Raw genomic sequence first — 19,751 nt, 5'->3', positions numbered from 1 at the left:
ACAAATTTACCTCTTCTGTAAACATTATTCCTCGAAAAATCGGTAAGATAGTTTCGAAACAAATTCAGATTTCTGCTTTAATCTGGAGCCTTCTAAAAATTGCAAGGCATGGCCAAACGATGATAAAGATGTTAATAGAGACATGGGGAATCTAAAATTTGCATTCCACGACATGTCTATTCATCTAAGCAGAAATCCTAACGAATTTGTTTCTCGTACTCATACAGAGTAGATCCGAAGAAAATGAAAAAGACAGAAAATATTTTATTTCACGTTCAAAGCGTCTATGTACCTATTGATACGTATTTCGCTTTAATAAAGCTCATCAGAATAGTTATTCATAGCCGTTCTTAACGTGAAAAATAAAATTCTCTGTCTTATTAGAAGTAACAATAACATGACTTCGTTATGGACGCAATAGCGACATCTGATAGAAAAATCGGTAAGATAGTTTCGAAACAAATTCAGATTTCTGCTTTAATCTGGAGCCTTCTAAAAATTGCAAGGCATGGCCAAACGATGATAAAGATGTTAATAGAGACATGGGGAATCTAAAATTTGCATTCCACGACATGTCTATTCATCTAAGCAGAAATCCTAACGAATTTGTTTCTCGTACTCATACAGAGTAGATCCGAAGAAAATGAAAAAGACAGAAAATATTTTATTTCACGTTCAAAGCGTCTATGTACCTATTGATACGTATTTCGCTTTAATAAAGCTCATCAGAATAGTTATTCATAGCCGTTCTTAACGTGAAAAATAAAATTCTCTGTCTTATTAGAAGTAACAATAACATGACTTCGTTATGGACGCAATAGCGACATCTGATAGAAAAATCGGTAAGATAGTTTCGAAACAAATTCAGATTTCTGCTTTAATCTGGAGCCTTCTAAAAATTGCAAGGCATGGCCAAACGATGATAAAGATGTTAATAGAGACATGGGGAATCTAAAATTTGCATTCCACGACATGTCTATTCATCTAAGCAGAAATCCTAACGAATTTGTTTCTCGTACTCATACAGAGTAGATCCGAAGAAAATGAAAAAGACAGAAAATATTTTATTTCACGTTCAAAGCGTCTATGTACCTATTGATACGTATTTCGCTTTAATAAAGCTCATCAGAATAGTTATTCATAGCCGTTCTTAACGTGAAAAATAAAATTCTCTGTCTTATTAGAAGTAACAATAACATGACTTCGTTATGGACGCAATAGCGACATCTGATAGAAAAATCGGTAAGATAGTTTCGAAACAAATTCAGATTTCTGCTTTAATCTGGAGCCTTCTAAAAATTGCAAGGCATGGCCAAACGATGATAAAGATGTTAATAGAGACATGGGGAATCTAAAATTTGCATTCCACGACATGTCTATTCATCTAAGCAGAAATCCTAACGAATTTGTTTCTCGTACTCATACAGAGTAGATCCGAAGAAAATGAAAAAGACAGAAAATATTTTATTTCACGTTCAAAGCGTCTATGTACCTATTGATACGTATTTCGCTTTAATAAAGCTCATCAGAATAGTTATTCATAGCCGTTCTTAACGTGAAAAATAAAATTCTCTGTCTTATTAGAAGTAACAATAACATGACTTCGTTATGGACGCAATAGCGACATCTGATAGAAAAATCGGTAAGATAGTTTCGAAACAAATTCAGATTTCTGCTTTAATCTGGAGCCTTCTAAAAATTGCAAGGCATGGCCAAACGATGATAAAGATGTTAATAGAGACATGGGGAATCTAAAATTTGCATTCCACGACATGTCTATTCATCTAAGCAGAAATCCTAACGAATTTGTTTCTCGTACTCATACAGAGTAGATCCGAAGAAAATGAAAAAGACAGAAAATATTTTATTTCACGTTCAAAGCGTCTATGTACCTATTGATACGTATTTCGCTTTAATAAAGCTCATCAGAATAGTTATTCATAGCCGTTCTTAACGTGAAAAATAAAATTCTCTGTCTTATTAGAAGTAACAATAACATGACTTCGTTATGGACGCAATAGCGACATCTGATAGAAAAATCGGTAAGATAGTTTCGAAACAAATTCAGATTTCTGCTTTAATCTGGAGCCTTCTAAAAATTGCAAGGCATGGCCAAACGATGATAAAGATGTTAATAGAGACATGGGGAATCTAAAATTTGCATTCCACGACATGTCTATTCATCTAAGCAGAAATCCTAACGAATTTGTTTCTCGTACTCATACAGAGTAGATCCGAAGAAAATGAAAAAGACAGAAAATATTTTATTTCACGTTCAAAGCGTCTATGTACCTATTGATACGTATTTCGCTTTAATAAAGCTCATCAGAATAGTTATTCATAGCCGTTCTTAACGTGAAAAATAAAATTCTCTGTCTTATTAGAAGTAACAATAACATGACTTCGTTATGGACGCAATAGCGACATCTGATAGAAAAATCGGTAAGATAGTTTCGAAACAAATTCAGATTTCTGCTTTAATCTGGAGCCTTCTAAAAATTGCAAGGCATGGCCAAACGATGATAAAGATGTTAATAGAGACATGGGGAATCTAAAATTTGCATTCCACGACATGTCTATTCATCTAAGCAGAAATCCTAACGAATTTGTTTCTCGTACTCATACAGAGTAGATCCGAAGAAAATGAAAAAGACAGAAAATATTTTATTTCACGTTCAAAGCGTCTATGTACCTATTGATACGTATTTCGCTTTAATAAAGCTCATCAGAATAGTTATTCATAGCCGTTCTTAACGTGAAAAATAAAATTCTCTGTCTTATTAGAAGTAACAATAACATGACTTCGTTATGGACGCAATAGCGACATCTGATAGAAAAATCGGTAAGATAGTTTCGAAACAAATTCAGATTTCTGCTTTAATCTGGAGCCTTCTAAAAATTGCAAGGCATGGCCAAACGATGATAAAGATGTTAATAGAGACATGGGGAATCTAAAATTTGCATTCCACGACATGTCTATTCATCTAAGCAGAAATCCTAACGAATTTGTTTCTCGTACTCATACAGAGTAGATCCGAAGAAAATGAAAAAGACAGAAAATATTTTATTTCACGTTCAAAGCGTCTATGTACCTATTGATACGTATTTCGCTTTAATAAAGCTCATCAGAATAGTTATTCATAGCCGTTCTTAACGTGAAAAATAAAATTCTCTGTCTTATTAGAAGTAACAATAACATGACTTCGTTATGGACGCAATAGCGACATCTGATAGAAAAATCGGTAAGATAGTTTCGAAACAAATTCAGATTTCTGCTTTAATCTGGAGCCTTCTAAAAATTGCAAGGCATGGCCAAACGATGATAAAGATGTTAATAGAGACATGGGGAATCTAAAATTTGCATTCCACGACATGTCTATTCATCTAAGCAGAAATCCTAACGAATTTGTTTCTCGTACTCATACAGAGTAGATCCGAAGAAAATGAAAAAGACAGAAAATATTTTATTTCACGTTCAAAGCGTCTATGTACCTATTGATACGTATTTGAACGTGAAATAAAATATTTTCTGTCTTTTTCATTTTCTTCGGATCTACTCTGTATGAGTACGAGAAACAAATTCGTTAGGATTTCTGCTTAGATGAATAGACATGTCGTGGAATGCAAATTTTAGATTCCCCATGTCTCTATTAACATCTTTATCATCGTTTGGCCATGCCTTGCAATTTTTAGAAGGCTCCAGATTAAAGCAGAAATCTGAATTTGTTTCGAAACTATCTTACCGATTTTTCTATCAGATGTCGCTATTGCGTCCATAACGAAGTCATGTTATTGTTACTTCTAATAAGACAGAGAATTTTATTTTTCACGTTAAGAACGGCTATGAATAACTATTCTGATGAGCTTTATTAAAGCGAAATACGTATCAATAGGTACATAGACGCTTTGAACGTGAAATAAAATATTTTCTGTCTTTTTCATTTTCTTCGGATCTACTCTGTATGAGTACGAGAAACAAATTCGTTAGGATTTCTGCTTAGATGAATAGACATGTCGTGGAATGCAAATTTTAGATTCCCCATGTCTCTATTAACATCTTTATCATCGTTTGGCCATGCCTTGCAATTTTTAGAAGGCTCCAGATTAAAGCAGAAATCTGAATTTGTTTCGAAACTATCTTACCGATTTTTCTATCAGATGTCGCTATTGCGTCCATAACGAAGTCATGTTATTGTTACTTCTAATAAGACAGAGAATTTTATTTTTCACGTTAAGAACGGCTATGAATAACTATTCTGATGAGCTTTATTAAAGCGAAATACGTATCAATAGGTACATAGACGCTTTGAACGTGAAATAAAATATTTTCTGTCTTTTTCATTTTCTTCGGATCTACTCTGTATGAGTACGAGAAACAAATTCGTTAGGATTTCTGCTTAGATGAATAGACATGTCGTGGAATGCAAATTTTAGATTCCCCATGTCTCTATTAACATCTTTATCATCGTTTGGCCATGCCTTGCAATTTTTAGAAGGCTCCAGATTAAAGCAGAAATCTGAATTTGTTTCGAAACTATCTTACCGATTTTTCTATCAGATGTCGCTATTGCGTCCATAACGAAGTCATGTTATTGTTACTTCTAATAAGACAGAGAATTTTATTTTTCACGTTAAGAACGGCTATGAATAACTATTCTGATGAGCTTTATTAAAGCGAAATACGTATCAATAGGTACATAGACGCTTTGAACGTGAAATAAAATATTTTCTGTCTTTTTCATTTTCTTCGGATCTACTCTGTATGAGTACGAGAAACAAATTCGTTAGGATTTCTGCTTAGATGAATAGACATGTCGTGGAATGCAAATTTTAGATTCCCCATGTCTCTATTAACATCTTTATCATCGTTTGGCCATGCCTTGCAATTTTTAGAAGGCTCCAGATTAAAGCAGAAATCTGAATTTGTTTCGAAACTATCTTACCGATTTTTCTATCAGATGTCGCTATTGCGTCCATAACGAAGTCATGTTATTGTTACTTCTAATAAGACAGAGAATTTTATTTTTCACGTTAAGAACGGCTATGAATAACTATTCTGATGAGCTTTATTAAAGCGAAATACGTATCAATAGGTACATAGACGCTTTGAACGTGAAATAAAATATTTTCTGTCTTTTTCATTTTCTTCGGATCTACTCTGTATGAGTACGAGAAACAAATTCGTTAGGATTTCTGCTTAGATGAATAGACATGTCGTGGAATGCAAATTTTAGATTCCCCATGTCTCTATTAACATCTTTATCATCGTTTGGCCATGCCTTGCAATTTTTAGAAGGCTCCAGATTAAAGCAGAAATCTGAATTTGTTTCGAAACTATCTTACCGATTTTTCTATCAGATGTCGCTATTGCGTCCATAACGAAGTCATGTTATTGTTACTTCTAATAAGACAGAGAATTTTATTTTTCACGTTAAGAACGGCTATGAATAACTATTCTGATGAGCTTTATTAAAGCGAAATACGTATCAATAGGTACATAGACGCTTTGAACGTGAAATAAAATATTTTCTGTCTTTTTCATTTTCTTCGGATCTACTCTGTATGAGTACGAGAAACAAATTCGTTAGGATTTCTGCTTAGATGAATAGACATGTCGTGGAATGCAAATTTTAGATTCCCCATGTCTCTATTAACATCTTTATCATCGTTTGGCCATGCCTTGCAATTTTTAGAAGGCTCCAGATTAAAGCAGAAATCTGAATTTGTTTCGAAACTATCTTACCGATTTTTCTATCAGATGTCGCTATTGCGTCCATAACGAAGTCATGTTATTGTTACTTCTAATAAGACAGAGAATTTTATTTTTCACGTTAAGAACGGCTATGAATAACTATTCTGATGAGCTTTATTAAAGCGAAATACGTATCAATAGGTACATAGACGCTTTGAACGTGAAATAAAATATTTTCTGTCTTTTTCATTTTCTTCGGATCTACTCTGTATGAGTACGAGAAACAAATTCGTTAGGATTTCTGCTTAGATGAATAGACATGTCGTGGAATGCAAATTTTAGATTCCCCATGTCTCTATTAACATCTTTATCATCGTTTGGCCATGCCTTGCAATTTTTAGAAGGCTCCAGATTAAAGCAGAAATCTGAATTTGTTTCGAAACTATCTTACCGATTTTTCTATCAGATGTCGCTATTGCGTCCATAACGAAGTCATGTTATTGTTACTTCTAATAAGACAGAGAATTTTATTTTTCACGTTAAGAACGGCTATGAATAACTATTCTGATGAGCTTTATTAAAGCGAAATACGTATCAATAGGTACATAGACGCTTTGAACGTGAAATAAAATATTTTCTGTCTTTTTCATTTTCTTCGGATCTACTCTGTATGAGTACGAGAAACAAATTCGTTAGGATTTCTGCTTAGATGAATAGACATGTCGTGGAATGCAAATTTTAGATTCCCCATGTCTCTATTAACATCTTTATCATCGTTTGGCCATGCCTTGCAATTTTTAGAAGGCTCCAGATTAAAGCAGAAATCTGAATTTGTTTCGAAACTATCTTACCGATTTTTCTATCAGATGTCGCTATTGCGTCCATAACGAAGTCATGTTATTGTTACTTCTAATAAGACAGAGAATTTTATTTTTCACGTTAAGAACGGCTATGAATAACTATTCTGATGAGCTTTATTAAAGCGAAATACGTATCAATAGGTACATAGACGCTTTGAACGTGAAATAAAATATTTTCTGTCTTTTTCATTTTCTTCGGATCTACTCTGTATGAGTACGAGAAACAAATTCGTTAGGATTTCTGCTTAGATGAATAGACATGTCGTGGAATGCAAATTTTAGATTCCCCATGTCTCTATTAACATCTTTATCATCGTTTGGCCATGCCTTGCAATTTTTAGAAGGCTCCAGATTAAAGCAGAAATCTGAATTTGTTTCGAAACTATCTTACCGATTTTTCTATCAGATGTCGCTATTGCGTCCATAACGAAGTCATGTTATTGTTACTTCTAATAAGACAGAGAATTTTATTTTTCACGTTAAGAACGGCTATGAATAACTATTCTGATGAGCTTTATTAAAGCGAAATACGTATCAATAGGTACATAGACGCTTTGAACGTGAAATAAAATATTTTCTGTCTTTTTCATTTTCTTCGGATCTACTCTGTATGAGTACGAGAAACAAATTCGTTAGGATTTCTGCTTAGATGAATAGACATGTCGTGGAATGCAAATTTTAGATTCCCCATGTCTCTATTAACATCTTTATCATCGTTTGGCCATGCCTTGCAATTTTTAGAAGGCTCCAGATTAAAGCAGAAATCTGAATTTGTTTCGAAACTATCTTACCGATTTTTCTATCAGATGTCGCTATTGCGTCCATAACGAAGTCATGTTATTGTTACTTCTAATAAGACAGAGAATTTTATTTTTCACGTTAAGAACGGCTATGAATAACTATTCTGATGAGCTTTATTAAAGCGAAATACGTATCAATAGGTACATAGACGCTTTGAACGTGAAATAAAATATTTTCTGTCTTTTTCATTTTCTTCGGATCTACTCTGTATGAGTACGAGAAACAAATTCGTTAGGATTTCTGCTTAGATGAATAGACATGTCGTGGAATGCAAATTTTAGATTCCCCATGTCTCTATTAACATCTTTATCATCGTTTGGCCATGCCTTGCAATTTTTAGAAGGCTCCAGATTAAAGCAGAAATCTGAATTTGTTTCGAAACTATCTTACCGATTTTTCTATCAGATGTCGCTATTGCGTCCATAACGAAGTCATGTTATTGTTACTTCTAATAAGACAGAGAATTTTATTTTTCACGTTAAGAACGGCTATGAATAACTATTCTGATGAGCTTTATTAAAGCGAAATACGTATCAATAGGTACATAGACGCTTTGAACGTGAAATAAAATATTTTCTGTCTTTTTCATTTTCTTCGGATCTACTCTGTATGAGTACGAGAAACAAATTCGTTAGGATTTCTGCTTAGATGAATAGACATGTCGTGGAATGCAAATTTTAGATTCCCCATGTCTCTATTAACATCTTTATCATCGTTTGGCCATGCCTTGCAATTTTTAGAAGGCTCCAGATTAAAGCAGAAATCTGAATTTGTTTCGAAACTATCTTACCGATTTTTCTATCAGATGTCGCTATTGCGTCCATAACGAAGTCATGTTATTGTTACTTCTAATAAGACAGAGAATTTTATTTTTCACGTTAAGAACGGCTATGAATAACTATTCTGATGAGCTTTATTAAAGCGAAATACGTATCAATAGGTACATAGACGCTTTGAACGTGAAATAAAATATTTTCTGTCTTTTTCATATTATTCCTCGAGTTATCACAGTCATGAAACCATCATTCCAAGACACCTGTAAATATTATTCCCCCAGTTACGAAAGAAATCGATGAAACAAACGAAGTACAAAACAAAAACAACAATTCCTGGTATTTTGTAAATCTGCTTCCTCCAGTTAAATTTATCATGTTTGAATAAATAGCAGATATTTTTTATACAATTGGCAACGTTGTATTATTTTTTAACACAATATTCAACATTAACCAAGAAGAATAGTTAAACTCGAGATTAACCTGTTATTGTCAATATATCTGAATTTCGTACGACATTAACATTACATTTCGGTTAATGTCAAGATTAACCGGTTAAAGTCGAGATTAATCATTTTCGAAGTTTAACCTTAACATATACAGTGTGTCCGTAAAGTATGGAATAAATTCGATATTTCCTAAATGAAAAGCCTTTTTAAAAAAATTTAAAACAGGTCGATTTTTAAATTTAATGTTCTACATTTTACAACAAAATTTTATTATACAAGGTGACACACATTACAGTGATGACGTGATCGGCTCTTTTTTTAAATATAACACCCTGTATTTTAGGACATTTTTAGCTCGATAATAATGAGATGATTTCAAAAAAGTATAATACCCGGGTCTAATGGATATAATTTGAAAGATATGCGCTTAGAAAAGATATTATTTATTATTAATTGCAAAAAAGTAGCCAACTTCTAAATTTTGGTACACTGTAATTAGTTTTAGTAACGTTCAATAACAATTAAGTAGTACAATAATTGTATTAATTCGTGAATGTTCTGTATTATTGCTTAGAAATAATTTTAAGTAGAAATGAATTTGAGTGTAAAGCAAAGAATTGAAATACGCATGATGATTGGGTATGGAGACAAATCGCGAACTCAGACGGAAGTGTGTAATTTATTTAATGATAAATATCCAGAAATACCCACCACTAGTCAACAATAAGCAAGATTGAAAAGAAATTTCGTAAAACTGGTACGGTTAAAAATGCACGCAAATCAGGTCGTCCCTCTGTAAATTATGTTACAACTACATTAGATGTTCTACTTGCTTTTGAAGAAGATGCGCACACTTCTGTTCGTAAGGTTAGTAGTGATCTTGGTGTTTGCAAAACAACGGTACACAAGTAAAGTAAGTAAAATGCACAGTTGTACAGGAATTAAACGGGGATGATCCAGATAAAAAAATACAATTTTTGTAAATGCGAAATATTGATGGATAACAGCCACCGAAACCCTCTCTTGGTTCAAAATATTATTTTTTCTGATGAGGCTATATTCAAATTAAATGGCGAGGTCAACCGTCAGAATTGTAGATACTGGACAAAAGAAATCTCCAACTGGATGCAGGAACATCATACACAATACCCGCAAAAGGTAAACGTATTGGCTGGCATTGTAAGAAATAAAATCATTGGACCCTACTATTTCGAAGGTAATTTAAACGGGCCAGCATACCTTCAGTTTTTAAGTGGGTATCTCGTACCTACTTTAGTTAATTTATTCCCCAGTACAATTAATCTTGGAGGATTTGATAAAAGTTTATGGTTTCAACAAGATGGTGCGCCTCCGAATTATGCTTTAGATGTTCGAAGGTACCTAACCGAAATTTTTCCGAACAGGTGGATTGGAAGACGTGGACATATTGAATGGCCAGCGAGGTCGCCAGACCTCAATCCTTTGGATTATTTTATGTGGGGTCATTTAAAGAATGTTGTTTATAAAACGAAACCTGCAAATATTGGAGACTTAAAAACAAGAATTTGTAAAGAAATAAACAATATTTCTCAAGAAAGCATTAACAAGATTCTACAAGAATTTGTACAACGTTTGAGTTACTGTCAAATACAACAAGGACTACAATTCGAATATTTAAAATTAAGTCATGTATTAATTACTGGATTACTTTCAAGTTATTTATTATAATTTATTTATAATTTATTAATATTATATATCAATAAAAATTAATGTTCTAAGCGCATATCTTTCAAATTATATCCGTTAGACCCCCAGTATTATACTTTTTTGGAATCAGCTCATTTTTATAGATCTAAAAATGTCCTAAAATACAGGGTGTTACCTTGTATAATGAAATTTTATTGTAAAATGTAGAACATTAAATTTAAAAATCGACGTGTTTTAGATTTTTTTCACAAGGCTTTTCATTTAGGAAATATCGAATTTATTCCAAACCTTACGGACACACTGTATATAATAAAATTACAGAATATGGTATGATCTCACATTGATTTAAATTTTTAACATAAATTACTTTTATACTGAAAACATACCTTGCACTTCTTTGGCATAATCCTCTCCGCATGTTGGTTGTAAACATTGATACCAGGCCAATACCAGTAAAATTAGATTTTTTGAGAACATTTTAAATTAAATTTATTACTTTTAGATTGGGAATAAAACGAACTGTAAATGTCCTGATATGTTTTTGCTTTTATATCATATAAAAAGGAAGTAGGAGCGACTGTGATTGCTGTGATAAACACTGGGATTCTGGTATTTCTATATTACATTTTTTTATCTATTTAGCGTTTTTGCTCATGATAATAAATTGTAATAAATTTATAAAATTGTTTTTTAATTGTATATGATATCTTATATAAATCGTATTAAAATTACTGAAGAGTACGTCTGCCTCTTAGTTTTAGACTTATTCGACAAAACTCAAGTTTACATTTTACAGTACCGTTGCACCAATTTATCTATAATTAATAATGTGTATAACTATTTATTTCTGTTCTAAAATAAAAAAAAATACATTTTGTTAAGTAAAAATCAGCATGTACCAACACGGTACATACGGTCTATTTATAATTATTTTTGTAATTTGTTTTAATGTGGACCATGTGTGCCATATTGGCTCACACCAGGAAAATAATCAAATACCTTCTCCCTAAGATATTTTAAGTTTAAAAATACACAAACAATTTATTTTTTCAAATAACATGTATAAATATTCACAAAACACTTAATACACATATATGCGGTAATAACGGCACATGCCGGGCAAAAAGTGTACACCCTTTTGGCATTCTTCAGCGCTGGTGTTCTTTCTTCACGGTTCGAAAAGTTCTTATAACATAGTGAACACCTTCCCCTTTTCCCTTTCTCGTCCAACGTATGCAGAGTTGTTAAAGTGTTTTCAGAAGTTGTTTGTGGCATTAAAGACTTTGAACAATCTGTTCACGGAACTCAGTAATTGTGAAATGTTTGCCGGTAACAGATCTGTAGAGAACTAAGGAGTTCACAATTGCGGTATGTGTTAGTAATTCCACAGTAAATTTACAATACCACTTTATACTTCGTCGAACAGGGGAATTATATGCAGCCTTTTGATCCGACACATCGATAAAAGATTTTGCAGATTTATAATCAAGAATGGTCGATGGTTTGGGAACAGGTCCACGTTTTGTTTGAACATCTATCATCAAAAGAATATCCTTGGTCGTTAAAAACAAAACGTCGCGTTTATCTTTCCATTTTCCGATAACAACTTTTGTATTACTCTGTAGATATTTCATGTCTCCTCTGTTTAATTTTGCATCGACTACCGCTTTTGGATTATGTTTCCTATTGGCACGTAATGTTCCGACTAAATGGATTTTCCTATTATTTAAATCATCGGACAAGTCAACGCTCGTATAAAAATTATCAGTATCTAAAATTCTGCCTGTATCTAGAAGCGGTTGCATAAGTTCCATCACCACTCTGGATGCTAACGACTTTTCAGATGGTTGCATCTATTTTCCACCTTACACTTTTACGGCGTACGTATATCCATCTGCAACGCAAAGTTTAAACAATTTGACTCCAGATTTGTGTCTTTTTCCAGGAATGTATTGCAAAAAACTAAGTCTACCACGAAATGGCACCATAGTTTCGTCAATACATAACGATTCTCTAGGAGTATACATTTTCTGAAACTTTTCATTTAGTATTTGTACAAGAGGAGAAATTTTGTAGAGTCTGCTTCCAGGTGGGCAACTCTCGTTATCTGAAATATGAAAGAAGTGTAATATTATTTTAAATCGACTTCTACTTATTACACACATTTTAGAAACTTCATTTTCTTTCTAACCCCATCCAAATAATTAGAGCCAAAAATCAAAGCAATTCTTCGCTGTCAATTGTCTCCAGTTACTCATAAGCAAATGTTTCGTTATTGATTCATTTACAATACCAGCGATTATTGTTTGTTCGGCTTATTTATTAGTTTCAGTAACCAACAAATCTTGCACTTGACGGTCAATAAACAGTAGGTAGAAATCTATTGGTTTGTGGTCTGTAAGTTTTGCAATTTCTTCCTGATTTATTTCTGAAGTAAAGGATAGTTCGAACTTATTGAGATCATCTGGATTTGGCACATCGCATGCTATTTTATTTCTTGATACAACATCGTCAATAACAGCTTCCAGGCTAACGTTTGCAGATTCAGCTTTTTCTACAAAGCAAAAAAAAGTAAACTACAAACAGAAATTGTGCACTCCTAAATAACTTACATATCCTTCTTGTATCAGGCTTCTTTTGGTTAGAACTAGGACCTGCAGTAAATTCTTTGCAATTTTGTGTTTGTTTGCAAATTTTAGCTTTTTTTCTACGAGACTCATATTCACTACTGCATGAGTCTGAAGAACCATCAGTAACATTTTCATTGTACATTGGATCGGCATCGGAATCATAAAACATACTTTCAGGCATACTAATATCACTAAAGTCACTCTCCTCAGCAATTCTGCGAAGTTCGTCTTCCGATAGTCCTTTACGGAACATTATCTTCGTTTTTAGTTCCACTTTTTACCAACCACGGATCCACTTTTTACCACGGATTAACCTCTGATTTTGTTTACCACAGACCGTTTACACAAATATATATATATATATATATATATATATATATATATATATATATATATATATATATATATATATATATATATATATATATATATATATATATATTAAATGGCGCCTTTGTAAGCTAACTACTGTTGTAGTGAAGTTTTGGGAGACATTCGTTGGACTTTCCGAGTTTGAATTTGTATCAGCCCAAGTGTCTGATGAGGCTGGGATAGGCCGAAATGATCATAACACTTTATTGATACCGATTCGAGCACGGGAAGTTAAACGAATTTATCCTCCTAGGCCATATATTTGGCCATTTAATTTAATAAAGTGATAGCGGCTTTCGCTAAAAGATTTTATCTTTTATATATATATATATATATATATATATATATATATATATATATATATATATATATATATATATATATATATATTGATTTATAAATCGGTCTGTAGGAAATAAAACTCTATTTGTTCTGTCTTAATATTTCGTGACGATTTTGTGACTTCTTCAGAAGAAAACTGTAAATTTATTAGAATAATTAATTATTATATTCAATACTTACAATTATAAGAATAAAAATTTAAATTTTTTTAGCATATCTAAATAAATGACATTTTTGTTTGATTTTTATTTAGGATTTATGGTAACCGCAATATTTTATAGAGTGAATTCCCATTGTACAATTTTTAGTGAGTAAGTTAAAATAAACAATTATTATGACAGTAGTATCCATATTATAAAGTGGAAAGATGGAATTAATAGTACAGAATTGAGAAAGAACATGGTAAATTGATCTATAAAATGTAATTGATGGTATGTAGTCAGTTCGAATATTTATCTCGAACTCATATTTAGGAATGGAATAAAATTATAGGTACAGTTACTAGAGAATTACTAAGTTTGTTTTTAAAGGTTAAGCTCTATCATATTATAATTATATTGTTTAGTATGTTACAGTAGATATTACTTAAATGATTGGTGTCTGTCTTATAATTGATAGATTCAGGAGTTTTATTAATGTGTACCATTTCAAGGAAAAGCCGATTTTTATAATTATCAACTTGTTCCAAGATTTTTACATTATTAAAGTCAAAGTTATGTCCTGTCTTCAAGTGGTAGTCCACTAAGGCACAAGAGTTTTTTTGTATGTTACAGTCACTTTTGTGTTGAGTGACACGTTGTTTAAGCCACTGTTGACTTTGACCAATATAACAATATAATATCTACTGTAACATACTAAACAATATATAATATGATAGATCTTAACCTTTAAAAACCAACTTAGTAATTCTCTAGTAACTGTACCTATAATTTTATTCCATTCCTAAATATCAGTATTACAATAACTGACTACATACCATCAATTACATTTTATAGATCAATTTACCATGTTCCTGATTCTTTCACAATTCTGTACTATTAATTTCATCTTTCCACTTGATAATATGGATAATACTGTCATAATAATTGTTTATTTTAACTTACTGACTAAAAATTGTACAATGGGAATTCACTCTATAAAATATTGCGGTTACAATAACTCCTAAATAAAAATCAAACAAAAATGTCATTTATTTAGATATGTTAAAAAAATTTAAATTTTTATTCTTATAATTGTAAGTATTGAAATATTCACTTTGTTTACATATAATAATTAATTATTCTAATAAATTTACAGTTTTCTTCTGAAGAAGTCACAAAATCGTGACGAAATATTGAGACAGAACAAATAGAGTTTTATTTCCTACAGACCGATTGCTGATACTATAAATCAATATTTAAAACAGTACGGTCGAAAAATAATTTGAAATATATATATATATATATATATATATATATATATATATATATATATATATATATATATATATATGCGATCCTAGACGAGCCACAGCTTTAGGAACACGACACTTCGCTGTGGCCTGATAGGTACACACGGTCCCAGATAAAACTAGAGTGTGTGCTAATGTGGTACACATGGGGCTTAACTGTGAAAGAGTTCGCGTATGTCGGAATTGGAACATATTGACAAAAAATATTAAACAGAGAGAGAGGTTGTATTATTATTATTATTTCTCTAACAGTATTACCATAGTTTCTAAGAAAATATCTTTTAAATCCTTAATTAACGGAGAAATATTTGAATGTTTTTAAAACAAATTAAATATATTAAATTGCCTGTTAAATTGCTAGCAATCATTTAGTAATTCTCAAAATGAAATTTCTATGCATAATTCTAATTCGTCATAAATAGGTAATGTTTTAAAAAATGCAAACGGTAATTCCTTCATCCAATCACCCTATGATATTTTAATAATAAGTAAGATCATTTAAAATTAATTGTCGCATGTATTGATTCAAAACTTTTTCGCTGTAAATATAATGAATAATTTAAAAATATTATTTTACACCGCTGATAGAATAAAGAAGAATTAGAATAAGCTAGAAACATCGAAGGAGGAAGGCAGTAAATTCAAGAAGTGACATAAAAGTATGTAAAGTTAACAATCCTGTTAGTTTGTGTTTAGTTAAGTCATATATAGCTACTTGAAGTTTAATTGTACAATGTTTTTATTTTGTGTTTAAATTTAAATTTAGTTTAAACAACATCAAAATAGAAGAGTTTTTATTTAGTTTCTTTTAATTTTTAAATTTTTTTTACTTCTGTGCCAAGAGATGAAACTTTACTTTTAGTATGGGAGAATGGGGCTCCTTCAGACAGGGGGCAGCTTCAGACATTGATATTGTGGGTAAATTTAAAGACTCGGGTTGACAACACTGCCATCAAAACATTCCATTACTACTTACTCTATTGTAGTTCAGTCTGTAAAACAGTGCAATAAAGGGTTCGTGTCATACAGTGAAAAGTTAGTTTTTGGTGGTTAAAAGTCAAATTTTTGGATTGAAGGTAAGATGAGTTTTTTATTAGAAGATAAGACTTAGGATAATTAACATTGCTACCAGTTTTAAGTCCATTTATTGCTATATAACCTGTACTATTCACATTTGTTGCTGATGGCACTCTTAGGTTATATTTTTACATTTAGTCTGGACACATCGAGTGGGGCACCTTCAGACAAAAGGGTATGGGGCACTATCAGACAAACGCAATGGAAAATAAAGACACCTTTTTGAAATAACGTACTTAAAGGTAATATATATTTAGTTATTTAATTATATATATATTTTTATTGGTTATTTAAAAAGGGTTTCTCTTTGCTGCAGATTGTCTGATGATGGTAAGAAATAGGAAGAAAGAAAAAACAAAAGGAAATTTCGATGCCGAATCTATACAAGAATGTGTAGCGGACATCCTAGATGGTGAATCGATAAGAAATGCTTCTAAAAGATTTGGATTAAAATATCAAACTGTTGGTATGTATGTTAAGAGATTTCGGGATAACCCAGATGGCGAACACGATATGAAATTAAGAAACGATACTAGAAAGGTTTTTACTGAAAAACAGGAAGACGACCTTAAGACATATTTAATTAAGTGTTCAAAAATGTTTTATAGTCTTAACAATCTAGAAACTCGAAAACTAGCACATAAGATGGCCAAGATGAACAATATTGACTGTCCTAAAAACTGGGAATCTCCAAGAATGACAAGGAAGGATTGGCTATACGGTTTTATGAAACACCACTCAAGATTATCTCTCCGTGCTGCTGAAGTATGCAGTATTGCACATGCAATTTTCTTTAACAAACATAATGTGAATGCTTTTTTTAATAATTATGGAAAATGAATCAACAGATACTTAGAACTCTGGGACTCATCCAGAATTTGGAATATAAATAAAATAAAAACTGAAACTAACCAAGAACCTTCTCGTGTGATTTCACAAAAATGCCAAAAACAAGTAGCAGCTGCTGTAAGTGGTGAGAGAGGAACTCTGTTTACTACAGTTTTGTTTATAACTGCAACTGGAAATACAATACCTCCTGCTCTAGTATTACCAATAGTGCACTTCAAGAGCCACATGATAAATGGAGCACCAAACGGGACCTTGGGTTCGGCTCATCAGTCAAGTTGGACGACCACTTCCAATTTCGTTCATGTGATGCAGCACTTTATAAAATGTTCAGGTTCCTCTGAAAAGAGAAGAATGCTTCTAATTTACGACAATCATGAGAGCCACTTGTTGATTGAGGCAATAGAACTAGCCAGAGCTAATGGTGTGCACATTCTAACAGTTCCACCCCATTTTACCCACATGATGCAACCACTGGTTGTGGGATTGATGAAACCTTTTAAAACATATTATAATGCTACAATTGATTCATGGCTGAAGTCTAATCCAGGCCAACGTTTTGGAATACATCACATGGCAGCATGTGTTGGAATAACTCTTTCAAAAAAACAGGAATATTTCCAGCTGACAGGCATATTTTCACCGACGATATGTTTGCTCCCAATTTGGTCAGTGAGAGACCTAATCTTCCAGACGAAACTCTTCCTGATGAATCTCTAACATGCCAACTAGCAGCAAGTCTACCAACTTAAGAATCTGAAAAACCACCCTCATCTTCCCAAATTTCAAGCGAAAACTTTCAGCAACTAATAGACACTACATCAACATCAAGCTGCCAAAACTCTACGCCTATGCCGTCTTAACAGCCTGGCTTTTATTTAAGTCCTGAGGAGATACAAGGATATCCAAAATCGAAACTCAATATTAGCTCCAAGAAACCAAGAAAAAAGGGGAAAAGCAGAATAATAACTGACACCCCAGAAAAGCTTCTTCTGGCAGAAAAGCAGATTAATATAAAAACAAATAAAACCACCAACTCTAAAGCTGAACGTACTAAATCTACGAAAAGAAAACTACTTTTTGAAAATGAGAAGAATGAGAAGACAACTGATGATGAAAATGGCAAAACCTCTGATGATAAAGTTTTAGAAGAACCACAGCAAAATTTTGACAGGAGTGAATTGAAAAATGAAAATCTTGTGCTGGTTAAATTTGGGACTGTAAAACAAAAAGATGTGTACTATGTTGGGAAAATCAAGTGGGGCACCTTCAGACGTTTTTGAAAAAGTGGTTTTGATTTTTTTTTACAACAAGTATAGGGTTTAGTATTAAAAGCATATATACAGTGAAAGCTGGGTGAACAATGTATTTTATGAATATTTTCTTTCTTTATTTGGTGAGGTATTTAGAGTGATATGACAGTTCAATTTTTTATGTCTGAAGGAACCCCACTCTCCCCTACACAAACTTTTAAACAATTGCAACATATCAGCAAACGACAAAGATGCCATCTTAATTGTGCTTAAATTTTGTCTTGATTAGGACTTCTTCCAATTTAATCAAAAAATATATAAACAACCAACAGGTTTAGCGATGGGTTCTCCATAATCACCTTTTTTAGCTGATATTTTCTTAGACAGCTTAGAACAGAACAGAAACCTATTTTAAAAAACTTTATTGCAGCTTCACCTCGTAGGTATCCCAGCTCGACTGTTTAGACTTCCTGCACTGAGTATACATATTAAGAGTTCATTGATTTCATATTTTGATTAATATCACTATTTAATTGTTCAATAACTTGCAAAACAATCTTGTTCAGGATCAATTGATCTATAATTGGCATTGATTACACTCTCCATATCTCTTCTTAATTTAGATATACCATCTCCACAGTTGTATATTTCAATATCTTCCACTGTTGGTCAGTTGGTCTTGAGTAATGCTTACGTTTGTATGTGTTTTCGGTGCTGCTGTATGGGGTGCAGGCCTGGACCTTAAAGAAAGAGGTAAGCGATCGACTTGAAGCATTCGAGATGTGGACCTATCGAAGAATATTAAAAATTAGTTGGGTAGACCGAATAACAAATGTTGAGGTCCTCAGAAAGATGACAAAGGAAATGGAAATTATGAATACGATTAAGATAATAAAGTTACAATATCTCGACCACGTTATAAGAGGGGATAAATATGTGTTGCTACAAATCATAATGCAGGGAAAAATACAGGGAAAACGAAGTATTGGAAGAAGACGCATCTCCTGGCACAACAATCTGAAAAAGTGGTATAATTGCAGTTCCGTCGACTTGTTCACAACTGCAATCTCAAAAGTGAAAATAGCTGTGATGATTACCAACCTCCTTAGAGGAGACGGTACCTAAAGAAGAAGAAGAATGCTTGGACATTTTCATTTTATGGTTCTTCCATTGACTGTTGGTTTAACTGAACTATTGGTATTATACCCTATTTGTACACTTTGTTTTCAATTTTGATTTTTAATTCAAGTATTTTAACGTTTCAAATTTAAAGTTTTCAATAAAGTATTTCAATTTCATAGTTCAATTTCCTCTGTGCTTGGTAGACCTTTTTATTGTAGTCAATCATCCACTATCTAATAGATTGTTTAGTCTATTTCTTACTTTCACAGTCTATGTCCACTTCAGTTCCTCCAAACTAACACCAAAATTATTACTGACAATTTTAAGTGTGAGATTTGGATTATGCAATCTACAAAAACTAATCTATATAATTTCATATTTCATCAGTTGACTTCTTA

At 32.2% G+C, this 19,751-nt stretch overlaps 1 protein-coding gene across 3 annotated transcripts in view; it reads right to left on the bottom strand.

Annotated features, from left to right (window-relative positions):
• LOC140446918 (perlucin-like) overlaps nt 1–10,806 on the bottom strand; it is a 34,832-nt gene extending 24,026 nt beyond the window's left edge. For all 3 annotated transcript variants that reach the window (XM_072539509.1, XM_072539507.1, XM_072539508.1), the window contains exon 1: nt 10,648–10,806. In XM_072539509.1, coding sequence (XP_072395610.1) covers nt 10,648–10,738 — 91 coding nt within the window. In that variant the 5' untranslated portion in view covers nt 10,739–10,806. The remainder of the gene's footprint in view (nt 1–10,647) is intronic.
• Nucleotides 10,807–19,751: the final 8,945 nt, after the last annotated feature.

The sequence above is a fragment of the Diabrotica undecimpunctata genome, chromosome 7, assembly GCF_040954645.1.
Source record: "Diabrotica undecimpunctata isolate CICGRU chromosome 7, icDiaUnde3, whole genome shotgun sequence".
In the NCBI taxonomy this organism is placed as follows: domain Eukaryota; kingdom Metazoa; phylum Arthropoda; class Insecta; order Coleoptera; family Chrysomelidae; genus Diabrotica; species Diabrotica undecimpunctata.
This window is presented reverse-complemented; position numbering and strand designations above follow the sequence as displayed.